Here is a 16123-nt window from a genome sequence, read left to right on the forward strand (position 1 = left end):
ATGCAATACAGCTACTTGCTGACTAGCGGAAAATGCCCCTCACTTGCTCTTTTGCCTTTAACATCAATTTTCTTATGCAGAAATCAGCAGTCAATGTTTTCACTGGACAAACCTAAGTTTTATTGCCTGGGAATGCTTGCAGATCAGGCTGCTGCTAATGTCACTGGAGAAGTGGTGGGCAATTCCGACTTCCGCTTGGGGTACCGTAGAAGATGGCTGAAAATAACATCTCTCCAGCCATCATGGGGTAATTAGAGGCTGAGATGGGAGTAACCAGCCTCCCTAAATCTTCCCGGGGGGCATGGGATGACGCAGTCTCATCCGCAGATGCCCATCAACCAGCTTTGACTTCGGAAAGAAGGAGGGGCTGGGGGCACTGGATAGAAGCCCCCGAGATGGTCTGGCACTCCTGGACACCACTTTTATGAGCGAACCAAGTTCCATGGCTTAAGAATAATAATTGGATTTAAGTTTTGGACATGCTTCAGACGAAGAGGGAAGATTTATTCTGCTAAACCTAGCCTCTGAGGAAATGAAAGACAACCAAAGAATGATTACACCAGAGCTAGAATTGTATGTGATGGAGCTGATGGGGGGGGCAAGACTTTCTTTTGCTGTGCCTTAACAAAACCTCCCTTAGAAGAATCGTCTATAACATTTATAAAGCAAGCAAGAATGGAAAGTTGAATTTATTATGATAATATAGGTTTTTGTTTTGTTTTGTTTTGTTTTAAAAAAGACTGTGTGGAAATGAAAATATAAACAATTAAAGCTTTTATTTTTGGATTTGCCTGGAAGGTGATTTAAGATTCCCTAAAACAGGAACATCAAAGAGAAGCAATCTTGTTAGCAGCTGCAGCTTGGTCAAGACGTTTCTTGGATATGCCGCAGTTATAATTGGGGTCCACCATGTTGGAGCCAAGATCGGGCTACCAAACAGTCAAAGGGGAAGTGAGTCATAATTATCCTCATTAGATGTGTGTTTCCAGTTTTGATCTGGCAATATCTCTCATGAAAAGGGTGTACTATGTAGCTGGTCTTGAGAAACTAATGAACAGAGGCTTGATTTGATTTATTGGAATTGTTTGAAGATGGCGGCTGCTGGCTGTGAAAAGACTCTTGGATTCCTGGATTGACTTGGCAAGATACCAGCGTGTGAGGAGACATTGCTAACTCACAGATGGGAATCATAGGCATAACATTCACACAGAATCATATATTGTTTGGTTAAACTCACTTGCTGGAATGACTCAGGAGCTTGAAGGAAAAAAAAGATAGAAGAATAATAATAGAATTATTGGAAATGATTTGGGCTATATTGATTAGAAATGCAGTATATTATAGGATGATCAGGCCCTCTCAGCCTGAAGCATGGGAAGTCTGATTAATTTTTTTATATAATTTGGCAGAATATTTGGATCAATTGTTTAATTGATATTTGTCTAATTTGGAATATGATTGGATGTTTAAAGTGGAAAATTTAATAAAAATGATTTACCTTAAAAATAAATAAAAATAAGTTGGCAATTCTACCTAGCTATACCACAGGAGTGGCTGCCCCCAGCTCTTTGGAAGTTGCCAGCCTCAAGATCCTGTCATTCCCAGCCAACATGGTTGATGGTCAGGAGTGATGGGAATTGTAGCCCAGCAAAATATGGGTTGCTACAGGTTAGCAACCCCGACTTGGTCACCACCAGGGATGCCAACTTGAATTAAATATGGGGGAGCAGGTAAGCCTCGCCCTGCATAATTGATCACAATACATGGTGTTCTCTCTCTCTCGCGCACACACACACACACCATTTCAATGGCAATGCCCATCAGCTGGTGGGGAGTTGCACCCTCAAATGTTTTATTTGGGGGGCTGAAGGTACCTTGGCCCTAGGAGTTGGCTCCTATGGTCACCAATGCATTTAGTAGTAGACTAACTTTCCTTTATAGTGTTAGTGGTATCAGTCACCTAAACCAACAATAACTGAATTTAATGATGATATAGCCACCAAATATTCTGGAATCCACTTCCAGTTATATTTCTGGATGTCCAGGGAATTTCTGGGTGTTTAGGGAAGTTTTTAATGTATTTTTAATCTTTTGTTGGAAGCCACTCAACCCAGCCAGATGTGCGGGTTACAAATAAGAAGTTGTTGCCCTTAACAAACTACAGTTCTCAGGATAATTGGGGGAACTCGTATGCTCTAAATTTGTTTTGAATGCACTGTAAATGTACAGTGTGGCTCTACCTCACATTGTGTCAGGACAAGGTGGTTTTTGTCAACCTTTCGTAATAGGCACATATGTAAGCTCAGGCATAAAGCTTAGCAAGTCTGGAAGGCAAGACTTCAACTGCATCAGAGGATTACTAGTTTGGGCAGACACATTCAGATTCTAAAGTGGACAATATATTTCCCCTGGATATAAAAATAGACAATCCTTCTTTCTCTTGATATTTGTCTTTGTGCTATTCCAATTGTAAAAAGCAAAGGAAGAGACTAGCAAATGTGTCCATTATCATTAACTAGAGGGTGCTCTTTTTCTCTTGTATAAAAATCTTTTAAAAGCACACAGAGTGTACTGGGGGGCCTCAAATTTGCTACAGAATTATGAGGTTTTTTTGGGGGGGGAATAAATGCCTCTAAAATGGTATAAAACCAGTTCAGCAAGGAAAGGGGATTTAAAAAATAAAAATACTTTTTTGTAACAACATTTCCCTCCACTGTGCTATATTACATCACATTGTGCAACTCACCACAGCATTTTTACACTAGAAGGGATTTAGCATATCTGAATTATGAATTCCACATCATTTAAGCTTATTTTACTTGAAGGCACAAATCTGGAGGGAAAGAAATATTAGACCATAAATCTCTTGAGTGACTCTTAGCTTTTTAACTAAATGAATAAAAATAAATAAATGGAAACACATTATATGAAAAAAACCCGCAAACTCCAGTTTACAGTTGAACATGCACTGCAGAACCATTTCTTTGATATGTTCTTTTCAATTTTGTATTTATGATATGTAGTTCTGTGATAACTGTCAGTTTTGTGTGGTTAAGACACACACGTGCACACAATCCTGAAGTAAAGAGGACTTCCAGACAACAAGAACAAAACGGAGCTTTGTCATCTTTTGTAAGGCTGACAGTTAGAAAAAGTTGTCAGAAGGGGGAATGGTGTGGCAATTGTTCAAAGATCGTAACAGTCGGTTTTTACAAGGTCATTTTCTCCTAGTAGCACAACACCATCTTCCTGATGAAAAGGAAAGGAAAAAACACCTATAGAAAATAATGTATTGTGAGCAAAATCGCACACCTGCAAATCATTTTCAATGGAACCTAACATTTTGGCAAGTTTATCCCTTCTCTCTTCTCAGTGAAAAACAAATGTATACAAGAAATGAAACCACCAGAAGTTCTTCAATGGAGTATTCTTTGAGAAGGCAAGTTCTGAGGATGATTGCTATGGATGTGGGTTCAAATAAAGTTTAATGAGAGGGGTAAGACCATGGGCAAGTCAGTCTTCCAAGGCAGATTCAGACATTATGAATTCCCCACAGCTTAATTACTTTTATTCCCCCAACCCCCAGGTTTCAGTTTTCCCCTCCGTCTGTAGTGAATTTTCCTTCCTTTACCTTGCCATATTTTGTTTAAAATATCCATGCTTTTTAATGTTATGAAAAGTCTGCAAATATATAATGATATTGGAGTGTCATGTTTTCAACTATCAGTGCTTCCCCCCCCCCCCCAAATTTCAAATATCAAATTTCTGCAGCTGTCTTCCTCCCTTTCCATTAGAAGGGAGGAGAAAATATTTATAGAAGGGAAATACATGTTGGCAACACAATGAAAGGTTGTTTTCAGTGTCAGGAAGGCTGAATTTCACCTGGACACTTGAATGAAAAAGGTCAGAACTTTGGCAAATGAGCATTATTGAGGAGGTGATAATGCAGGGGATCCCAGGAGGGAGTGTGAGGCTGAATTGTGTATATATACATAAGTTAAGTGGAAATGAGTAGTCAGATAATTTGGCTGCAGTACTCTTTACATTGCAGTTAGTTTTAATTTAAAATATTTTCTTAAAATTCAAGGCTTTCAGAAACCTCATTTCTTTGCAATTTCCGCATGAGAAAAATGCATCACTCACAGCATAATAGTCTATTCATGTCCTTCTGCAAAATATGCTTGTCTCACCATTTAAATATCTGAAGATTTAGAGGATATTCATGGATCACTTTTCAAGTGATGAATGACCACTTCAGAAGGATAATAAATGTCTCTTCTTCAGTCATTTTTCTGCAAATGGTTTCCACAAAGCAGTTCATAAAAATAAAGTTGCAAAATCCTAAATGATAGCATATTAATGTAATGGATCACTCTTCAAAGACTTCCTTTGTGTGCCAGAATGACAATTGCAGCTGAATTCCATACGGTTGTATCTGACTTACCATACCATACCTGGAGAAGTGCCATTGAAATCAATGAGCCTCTTCTGAGTTCGTCTTAGCTAGATACAACCCATTCTTTCTAGAATTTGTTGGTGAGATGGTGGGCATGCGTTCATCGGAATCCCCTGGAATCAATATCAGGGTGTCATCAAAATCTGTCACATCATAGAGTTGTTCTGGAGCTAATTTACTTCCTCACATCAGTGGTGAACTGGGAGGACATTATCCCATAAAAGGTTGTGCCAGTGATGTTGGTAACAGGTGGGCATGGCTCTGCAACTCTTCTTCCAATCTAGAGCCCCCCCCCACCTTGCCCTGTCCTAATAAGTACAACATTGCCACCACCTGGAGGAAGACACTTTGTTTGCCTTCCTCAACCACAAAAAAGCTACCACCAGTGACTGAAGAAGAACTCATCTGGAAATCACTGAGCCCAAAATATGCACTTTTGGGGGGCATGTTCTCATGGTGCCCCAAAACACAGTGTCTGAAATGGCCATCATGCTATCACATGTGTCAGGGCCTGGTCTGAATCGTATGCCAGAGACTGGTCTGTCTCTGAAGATGGGGGAATGCAGTCACAGACAGAACAGCTTCTAATAGAGGAAGAAGGGGGGGGATTCACACACCCCTTCCTTCAACATTCCCAGAAGCAGATTCAGAAGCCGCACAGTCAGGGGGAGAATTAGACAGCTTTGAGATAGTAGCTAGGCAACCAGGAGGGAGGGAGCGTTTGGGGGATTCTTCAATCGAGAGTGGCAGGGAAATCCCTCCCTCCCGTCAAACTCGGGGTACTGAAAGGGTTAAAGAACAGCAGAAGCACAGGGGAGGGACAGGTGGTCTTTGGCGGACTTCCTGCTATGGAAGGGGAGGGGATTCAGAGTGAGCAACTGACATCCTGATAGAGGGTGGCCCCATGCTGCTCTCAGGATGTTGTTGTAAATAAAACAGACTATAAACCTGCCAGAGGTTCCTTAATTCTTATCGGAAGCTCCCAGAGAGATTGGGAACACCCGTGCCTGCCAGCATATATGACAGCGGGGGGGGGATGGGATGTTCTGGTTTTCTGGGACACTTTCAGGGATTTAGTGGAGTACGAAAAGTTCAGTTGCACCGGGCGTGGAACCTTGAGAACACCACTTGGGATGCCAAAGCTATGATTTAGAGTGGAGTCCACAAGATGGAGAGGTGGTCTGTCAGCCTAAAAAAAAACCATTCTATTGTTAAAGGCCCTTCTGTTTGGCATGCAGTCCAGGTAGGCAAGAAGATTTAAGAAAGAATGGAACGCTTATCCGAGGCAGTGTTGTATTGTGGGCATTCCTTAGTCACAGTTGTTAGGCATGGCCTGAGACACTGGGAGGTGCTCTTTAGCCTGATGGACATATTGGGGTGAACGTTGGTCAACTTGTTACATTGGTTGAATCTGACTAGTTAATTCATTTTGCAGATCCTCAAGTTGTTATAATTAACCTGTTTATCCACATTTGGTTGCCTTGACTCTTCATGCTGGTGTGCTGGCAACTTGCAGATTAAAAGGTATAGGGTAAAGGGACCCCTCACCGTTAGATCCAGTAGTGGATGACTCTGGGGTTGCAGCGCTCATCTCACTTTACTGGCCGAGGGAGCCGGCGTACAGCTTCCGGGTCATGTGGCCAGCATGACTGAGCCGCTTCTGGTGAACCAAAGAAGTGCATGGAAATGCTGCTTACCTTCCCGCTGGAGTGGTATCTATTTATCTACTTGCACTTTGACGTGCTTTCGAACTGCTAGGTGGGCAAGAGCTGGGACCGAGCAATGGGAGCCCACCCCATTGCAGGGATTCGAACCACTGAGCCCTAGACTCTGTGGTTTAGACCACAGCGCCACCTGCGTCCCTTAACTTGCAGATTACTGTATCTTAAAACATATGTAAAAAAAAAAATCAAGATTTTCTTTTCTAGCAATATCATCCATGTATCATTGAAACACAGAATGTTTGTTTTCAATAAATTTTATGTTGTATTGACCCTTCAGATAAACCTTTATCTTCCGAGCAACCATTATTTAACTTTCTGGTCAATAAATCTTGATTGAATGCCAACAAAGTCAATAGCTAAACATTATATAACTTTATAGAAAAAGATGTTGGCAAATCATAATACAGTATTGGTAAAGATACTTGTCATAGGCTCCTTGAAAGGATTTTCAGTCAGTTCTCTTCATATAACCTTTCAGCATCTTCTTGATGTCAAAGCACCTGCTTGCTCAATACAAAACAATAAAGAAAACAGCAAATAACAAAAAAAATATTTCACACCAGTTGTCAGCTCAGTTGGCCATTTGTTGAATGAGTAGACAATAAATCATCAGATGGAGTAGTAAAAGTGTTCATCTTATCTTCTTTTTCTAGAGTGGCATATTGTGCTATTTGATGAAATGGCTTTAATCAAAGTTTGGTCTGTTGCTAACTCTGTTATAAAATTTTCTACCAAAAGATAAAGCAGCACTCCATGTGAGATGAAATTTTGTGGCCTTCCCAGTCTTTCAGGTGACAAACTCATACTTGGAAGAAAAGCCTCAGGCCCAGGAATTGTTTGCTCCTATGGAGATCCAGGGTTGTTTCACGTGGAGGTCGCAAAGGTATTAGAGATGCCACCAAATTTTGTCTGAACAGGTGCCACTGGCTAACCCTCTGCCTGGTTCCCTGTAGCCTCACTTCTCGCAGTAAGAGAAAGGCCCTCGGAGCTGGACCTGAATGTCCAGGGTGAACGATGGGGGTGGAGATGCACCTTCAGGTATACTGGGCCGAGGCCGTTTAGACATTCCTAAGATTGTTCATATGGGAACAAATCCAGGGTCAACACTATGCTTAGAAACCTAAATAGTTCTGGGACCAATGTGTGTGGTTACATAAAAATAATTAAATATTGGGCTTAATCCAGGGTGTGTGTGTGGAATCATTGAAGAACCTCACAAATCACCTATACATCTAGCACAGACCATGTTCCATGGATCTGTCAAGAGGACAATCATGGTTGATGTTTGAGTCTAGTGCCAGTGCTGCTAATGGCATGGACCAAGAATTCACCTTGCTACATATTTAGACCTAAAGATGTTCAGGAGATTGAGATTTAATTGAACATGGTACAAGTATAAATTGTAAGTCTTGGTACATATAGCTAAAGGCATTGGGGGATATTGGTAAGTGTACAAGTTTGTTTTTACTCCTTTCCTGTTGGACTGATTTCTTGAGTGCTATAATGTATGCAGAAATTGTGCCTTGATGGTGTGCCCTACTTTCCAAGGAGTATCTTTAACAGTAATAGAGCAGGAGATGAATGTGGATTCCCACATCCTTGAGAAAGCTCCTTATTAAATGAAACTAAGAGAGCATTTCCTGGAGAACCCAGAAGTGTTTGGGTAAATGATGCCTGACATCTGAAGATAATTTTTTTTGGGGGGGGGAGAGTCCCTCTGTTGAAGAAAACTTGTTATGGTATCAGTCTCTTGGTCACCATTAGGGTGAGTAGAATCAATTTTCACTATCCTGTTATCAATTTCCATACAATGGGCATACAACAACAGATCTTTATTACAGTTGTAGACCAGCGTAAGGAGGGTGGGGGGGGGCAATCATTTCAAATCTAAAAAAAGTTAAAGCAGAAAGTATATACAGTCGTACCTTGGAAGCTGAACAGGCTAGTTCCGGTTTTTGAATGTTCTTTTGGAAGCCGAATGTCCGGCGGGGCTTCCGCAGCTTCCTGCAGCCAATCAAAACTCGCGCTTTGGTTTTCAAAGGTTTTGGAAGTCGAACGGACTTCTGGAATGGATTCCGTTCGACTTCCAAGGTACAGCTATACAAAAGTCTTTAAGAATCCAAAAGAAGCTAAGAGAGTCTAAAAGAAGGGTTAGGAACATTAGACAAGAGTGAAAGAGCATAAAAGGTTGGTATATATAAGACTATAGCTATCAGTCTACAGAGCACTCTAATATGAGTGCTCATGATATCTAGTTTGTGGCATGGGTCATCACCCAATAAATTTTGAGCGCTGCTGTGCAGAATCTGGCAATGTTGTATGTTGTAGCAGGATTGGTATCTGAAAGCAGTAGGGAGGTATAGAATTGTCCTGTGTGCCAAGGGTACTTATGCAGTAATGGTAAGACGAGGCTAGTATGAATGTCTCTATAATAAAGTCACTGGAGAAGCACATGCGCTGTTGTTTCGATTTGGAATGGGTATATAGTTCAAGCTATTGGGAGTTGTAGTTTAGCAACATCAAAGGTTGCCCACTCATTCAGATGAGTAAATGGGGCTCAGGGCAAGCATCAGCACTATATATTGACAAGGTGTCCCCCCCCCCCCCCCCGTCAGCTGCCAGAGGGGATCAAGTGCTGATGCTGGACCTATATGCAAAACAGCTTGAAAGTTTGGTGTACAAAGTTGGTCGCTGAGCCCAATTTTCTGTATGAACTATTGCAAAATCCAGCTGTCCTGAACTCCTAGGCATAGGAATGAAGTCTCAGGTAACGAGCCAAAACAACTAAGGCAACCCACAGTTGGTGAAAGGGAATGTATACATCAGAATTATATGTAGCTTTTCAGTATATGAAGTAATGTTGCGCTGGAGCCCACTGACTTTGAGCTTTCCTAAAAAGGTCATCATGTGTTAGCATCGCTTTCACAATTTATATAATTACATAATTTCACAGAGTCATTCATGAGAATGCAGCTACGTTATCAATGGCAAACAAAACATGCTCCCGTTTCCAAAATCAAATTTTCTTTTAAAGACCTCACACATAAGGCACAATATTGCATTCATTAATAATTCAATTAAGCTGCTGCTAAAGCAATTATGTGCAGTGAAATGATATTCTTTTTTGGCATTGCATCTGGGGTTCTTTCTGTTTTGCATGGATCAGATCATCCACATATCCATACATTATACTTCTTCATAACAGGGGTATTTTGCTGTGCTTTGTTTTTTTTTTTTTTAATTTCTACATACCCTCCAGCAAGCCGACTATCAAATGCTACCCCATTTTCCTTTAAAGGCAACGGTGCAGTGGGGGGTTCACATTTCTTCAAAATGCCGATATGAGCCATTTTCTCTCTCCGACAGATGCAGTACAAGGGAGGCTGAGAATTGGCTGAATGCAAAGCAGAATTTATGAGAGATGGTGATTGTTTTTTTTTTTCTAACGTCAGCTTCTTCTAAGGTGTCATTCTGTAGGGAAGAGGAGCTATGAGGGTATCTGTTCCTTCTATGCCTTTCTAAAAATGTGAGAAATAATATTTCTCTTTTCCCCTCCCCACCTCTTCTCCTCCTTCTCCTTTTGTTAAACATCACAGGAGTCATCAGGACAGCCTTGCATAACATGGACAGAGAAGCCAGAGAACATTATTCGGTTGTCATTCAAGCCAAAGATATGGCAGGACAAGTTGGAGGGTTGTCTGGATCAACCACTGTCAATATCACCCTCACCGATGTCAACGATAATCCCCCCAGGTTCCCTCAGAGTATGTAAAGGTTTGATCTGATTTTTTTCCCCCTCCTGACTAAACCTTTGCCTGTAGTAATTAAGAGTTACTTTCATTTCAGGGGTATTTGGTTAAGAAGCAGGAATAATCAACAGAGATTTGAGAGTGCCAGGAGTCATATTCAGAGGGGTACCTTCTGCTCTCAATAATAGATAGCGTTTGCAGTGTTACGCTTATCTGTAGTTTTATTTGTCACTACTTTCTTCATTTCCGGTTGCCATTTTCTTTTCTTTTTTTTGCAAATGTGCTCCTGGTTGTGTGTGTTTCACCAAATGATGGAAATCAGTGGATTGCATATCAGGGCTGAATTTTGTACATTGGCAAACATGAGACTGGGAACCTGTCAGGGACTGGGCAGAGGAGGAATGGTGGAGACCGCCTCCCCAGCCTGACCCTTCCAGAGAAGATGAAGACAGTTCAGAATTACAACAGGGGGTTGAGGGAGATCACAGCTCAGAGGTAGATGAGGGGGAAAGTTGGGAAATAATGGTAGAGGAGGAGGCAGAGCCGGAGCAGCTGGCTGACACATTATCAATAGAAAGCATTCCAGAAACTGGCGAGCCTTAAAAATAGGAGAGCAAAAGGCCCAGAAGCAAAGGGCCCTCAGTGCCACCTGTAGAGATGATGAATGAGGAAGGGGAGGGGAGATTTACTCAGGGCAACACCATTATTCCAAGAGGCTGCATTCCCAAGCCTCTCTTTGTAAATACTGAATAAAAGCAGATGGTAAGGACTTTTCCTTGTCTTACTCATTCCTGGCAACCTGCCGTGGGGTTGGTTCCTCTGCCGCCTGACGGTGAGAACCTGAGCTCAACATGACTTCACTGCAGAGTGTGTCAGGAGCAATTTGCAGGACCAAAGCAGCAGTCAAGTGGGTGTTTCAACTTCCGGGGTCTTCTGACTATCTCCCCTGCCTCCTGTGCTTTCGCCCAGTTGCAAACAAAAAAACCTAGGGACAATGTAACTGGGGTCATAATGGCAAGCAGGGGGATTTAAGCAGTCACACACTTTCCCCACTGTGTCAAATGACCCCTCTGCTCACCCCCCCCAAAAAATGACTTTGCAGCAATTTTTTTTGGGGGGGGGGACAGATCCACATCCCAAACTGGTTTGCCACCAGATGCTTACTTCAACCCTGAACAAGGACAAAACAGCTTCAAAGCCTCAAGGTATGGTCTGAAGGCATATGAGCCCACCATCTTGCTGAAGTTAAGCAGGCTTGCATCTTATGAATGCCTGAGTGGGAAAACTAGTGTGGGGATCATCGGAATCCCATCTTTGTTTCCAAGAGGGAAAGAAGGTTGGCTATGAATGTCAGAAAATAAAATTTAAAAATAGTATTTGTGGTTCTTTTTCTTAATGATTTTGTTTGTTATGATTCTCAGATTGCCCAGGGAAACCCAGCCAGATGGGTGGGGTATCCCCCCACGCCCCACCAAAAAAAAAAATATCCATTGAGAGAGTTACAATTCCATTGAAAGAGTTGACATTATCCCCCCCTCCTCCCTTCTGTTGCACTTCTGTTTCAGTGTATCTGAAGAAGTGTGCATGCACACGAAAGCTCATACCTATGACAAACCTAGTTGGTCTCTAAGGTGCTACTGGAAGGATTTTTTTAAATTTGTTTTGACTACATCAGACCAACACAGCTACCTACCTGTAAATAATGAATGGTGTTCACAGTACAATTCAAAGGAGGGTTACTCAGAAGTACGGACTACTAAGTTCAATTGGCATTACTAGCTGGTGCAGGCTAGCATGTGTTAGTGACTAAAGAAGCATTATTTAGGCATTCTGAATTTTGCCTGCTCCATATCTTGCAAATACCAAGTGTGTGACCTTGCTAAATTTCAGGCTGCAGATGTTTCTTCAGGTAGATCATAAAGTTTTTCATCTGGCCTCCTTAGAGAATAGTAAATTATTGATAGGAGTTCATTTAATTGGTTAGTGTTCCAGACATTGATTTTCCTTCCTCATATGAACAAATGAATACTCCATGCAACAAGTTTTCAATGTACTTGAAACTAATTGCTCTTTATTTAAAAATAGCAAATGCCCTGCACCTTTTATTAAGGGCAAAGCTGGCTAGGAGTTGGAGAGGTTAGATGGTGAGTCTCTCAGCATGCTGACCCTGAACAATTTTCTCAGCTGAAAACTAGACTAGAGCAAGGTGTGGAGAGACCAAAATACAGTGATACCTCGGTTTATGAACACAATTGGTTCCGGAAGTCTGTTCATAAACTGAAGCGTTCATAAACTGAAGCGAACTTTTCCATTGAAAGTAATGGAAAGTGGATTAATCCATTCCAGACGGTCCGCAGAGTACTTAAACTGAAGCGTTCACAAACTGAAGCGAACTTTCCCATTGAAAGTAATGGAAAGTGGATTAATCCGTTCCAGACGGGTCCGCGGAGTACTTAAACTGAAGCATTCATAAACTGAAGCATGGGTGTAATTGGTTCCGGAAGTCTGTTCATAAACTGAAGCGTTCATAAACTGAAGCGAACTTTCCCATTGAAAGTAATGGAAAATGAATTAATCCGTTCCAGATGGGTCCATGGTGTTCATAAACCAAAAATTCATAAACCGAGGTGTTCATAAACCGAGGTTCCACTGTAGATGCTTTTGGTGGCCGAGGTAGCTGGCTCAAGTAATAGATGAACAAAATCTGCCGGGATCCCTGCTTCCTGAATGACGATAACTAGTTGGACTATCCTGCCTAGCAAGTGTGCTTGAGGCAAAGACACTGGGTTATTTCGGGAGGGAAAACAAGTCCCTTCATAGAAAAATAGTGTTAAAAAATACAAGCCTCGGAGGACAGCATAGCATTTTACAATCTCCACTCCGCTTGTGTGCTTGAGCCAGCGGTGAGTAGTGTCTGAAGGAGAAAGCATTCTGGGGGCAGGTTTTCTCTTTGGCATGATAAATGTTTGACAGTTTGTGACCTGTCCAAAGAAGATAGCTTTGTCATTTTAACATACACTTTCAAATGGGTCTATATAGAAAGTATCAAATGTAGGGGACAGGAGGAATAGACAGGCAGAGTTCCACAATTGTGAGTATTAAATGTTGGCCTCACTTGTACTGAATGCTAAGTCAAACTAGGGTTTGGTATCTGCTGCATGGCATCCGAAGGACCAGGGAAGGAGTGAAGGAGCCATTATTTTCTAAATGCATACTTGCGCCTTCACGCTAAGCGATAATTTGACTCAGTATTACATGCAAACCGAGCCACTGTCTAAACCGAGTCAAAATGGCAAGGTCAAGAAGGTTATAGAAAATACTGAAAAGCATGACATACTCTATGGACAGTGGCAAGGATGTTTATAACATTGTCAGTCCAACTCCATTCATGGGTTTTATTAGGGCTGCCTGTGTCTGACCCCGATTTTAAAGGCGGAATTTCAGGGCTTCCTAAAAAAAATATCAACAATCTTTGGGGTGTCCTGGTTTTTACTATTTAAAATATGGCAACCCTAGTTTTATGCCTGAACATTTTTCTGAAGATCTTGCTGTGAGTTTAATAATTTTAAATTGCCTTGTTATTATTTCTTGGCTGCTGCTCCATTTTATTCCCATTGATGCGCAGGAAAGCACACCTCACCGTCCCCTTGTCCACCCCTGTCATTCCTTTTCCTGAAGTCCAGGCAACTTGAACCTCAGCTCCCAATTTGCCCAGTCAATTCCACCAATACTGACATGGGTAGTGTCCACCTGATCTGCCCATCCCACATGATTCCTGCCTTAAGTCATTATAAGAGCATTGTAAGATCAAGCCACATTGCTCTGCTAATGTATTAACAAGACCAAAGTCTCAAAGGAATGAGAGAACAAGCTTTCGTGGCACACTCTTTAGTTTTGTAAATTACTTAGTTAATTAGTCTACAGCACTCTTTGACTGTGGGCCATTTCTCTTTATTAAATTCAAAGGGGAAACGGGCATCATTTAGAGAGGAAAAGAGTCAGTCCCTCTCACTGTTTCAGACACCAAGTGTTTATTCATTAGGAACACTCTTGTCTTTGATCAGTTCACTAGGTTGTTGTTGTTGTTGTTTACAACACTGTGTATTGTTTAAAAAAACTGTTCAGCAATGCTTATAGCAGCTTACTATATCACAGTGCTTACAGAAGCTTACTACTATTGGTTGGTTTCACTCTTAGAGACACTCCTAGAAGATGGGCTGGAGTGGTATTTGTGGAGGCTTAGCCCAGTGCCTAGGGCCAAACCTTCACATCTATAACCCATAAAGTTGTAGCCTTATTTGATCCCATAGAATCAACATTCTGTTTATTGTCTAATTCTTTAATTCCTAGGGAACGGGTGGTCATGGGGGCCCAACACACAAGATATATTTCACCTTTCATCTGTAGATCTCAGGGCAGTTCACAGGATAAAAAAATACAAGATCAAAATACATAATACATAATCAAAACAAGAACAAGTACAAAACAAAACAATAACCTGCTTCCCTGCCCTGCCCCCAGTTTTTAAAAATTGTCTTGACAAATTTACTTAAGGGGGCTACTTGTAAATTCTAAGAAACCACAACCAGTATGAAAAGCCTGTTTTAGTGGTTTTCTTCAAGGAAATGTAATTTTCAAGCATGTGCCTTCTTTTAATAAGCATGGTCTTAAGTGATAGTCATTCGGTTAAACGCTTTACTGAATTGAAGCTTGAAAGAATAAGTGGTATAGTTTTTTTATGAAGATCTGCTGTATTCTTTATGCATGGCAATGAAGTCTATTTCCTACTTTAAGTGCACAGCTCACCACAAACTTAACTGTGGAGTCGTAACTGGAGCTTCCATAATTATTTTTTTATGTGAGCAGTTGCTGAATGAATGTTATGTGATCGCAAATGAGAAGACAGGCGGTCTGTGAAATTGAGAAGGGGAGGAACACAGTTAAGGAGACAAATTGTCTTCAGACGCTGTCTACACCGTGGAAATTTAGAGACGTATGTGGCATATATCACTCTAGGCTCCACTAGCTAACCAGGGCACCCTTGAGCAGCTAGTCTGGGGACTAGTACGTGAGGGTCTCTCTTCTTTCATTAGAAAGTTTGTGGCAGGGATTTCCAAAATGATCCCTCTTACATTTCTGCAACCTCCCAAACCAACCCAGGATGAGAGGCATACAACTGCTTTGCCCTCAACCAGCCAGAGAATGTTGGCAGCAAAGAGCCACACACAGGGAGAAGTCCTCGTGGTCAAATCACATGTAACCTTCACAATAGCCCTATGGATATATTACATGCATGTAGGGCAGGCATCCCCAAAACTTCGGCCCTCCAGATGTTTTGGACTACAATTCCCATCTTCCCCAACCACTGGTCCTGTTAGCTAGGGATCATGGGAGTTTTAGGCCAAAACATCTGGAGGGCTGCAGTTTGGGGATGCCTGATGTAGGGCATACCCATGTTGCTGGTGGAACTGGTCACACTTTTAATACTCCTCCCTGCCTCGAGGTCTTTCTGTAAGAACCACATGTTGTGCATGAATGTCAGTGGAGAAATTCTCTCTTTACAAGTAAGGGCTTTGTGCAATTGGGACACTCAGGTGCATAGCTGCCCTCAACCACAGAGATCCCTATATGTGAGCAAGTGCTGGCATGTTGGAATTTATCTACAAACAACTCATGGTTCCTGCAAGAAGAAAGTCTGATAAGGTTGAAAGACGGCCGTCTTTTAAATTTCGCATGTCTCTGAATTTTGCAGTGCAGTTAGCCAACCAAGTAATGTATACAAAAGTGCATGTACTAGGGTAAAGTGTGCAGAACAATGCACATATTGCTGAAAATATTGAATGAAAAATTGTCATATTAGTGGAAATCAGTTTTCAAAAAATTGCAAAATCACATAAAGAAATGTGTATATTAAGAGAACTTTGCAGTAAAATGCTGGTGGATTTTAATGAAGACATTAAAAACAAACAAACAAACCTGGATATGGAAATATGTACTGAACTTTAGACTGGAAAATTGAGAAACAGGTCGAAGCTGAAATAGACAGATTTGCCCTACATGTAAATAATTCCATCCGGAAATAGAAGTCCCCCATAACCAGAAACACCTCTTAAATCTGGTATTGAACTGGAATAAACTGTAGATGACTAATCCATACAGCCTTTATAGCAGAGTAATATTACAGTCCAAAACAT

The 16123-nt window shown here is 41.4% G+C and overlaps 1 protein-coding gene across 1 annotated transcript in view; it reads left to right on the plus strand.

Annotated features, from left to right (window-relative positions):
• The window catches only part of CDH18 (cadherin 18), a 232617-nt gene that overhangs the window by 167195 nt on the left and 49299 nt on the right, over positions 1-16123 (plus strand). The window contains exon 6 of the mRNA XM_035126031.2: positions 9777-9944. Within this exon, the coding sequence (XP_034981922.2) occupies positions 9777-9944 (168 nt within the window). The remainder of the gene's footprint in view (positions 1-9776; positions 9945-16123) is intronic.

This window comes from Zootoca vivipara, chromosome 8 (genome assembly GCF_963506605.1).
Source record: "Zootoca vivipara chromosome 8, rZooViv1.1, whole genome shotgun sequence".
Lineage (NCBI taxonomy): Eukaryota > Metazoa > Chordata > Lepidosauria > Squamata > Lacertidae > Zootoca > Zootoca vivipara.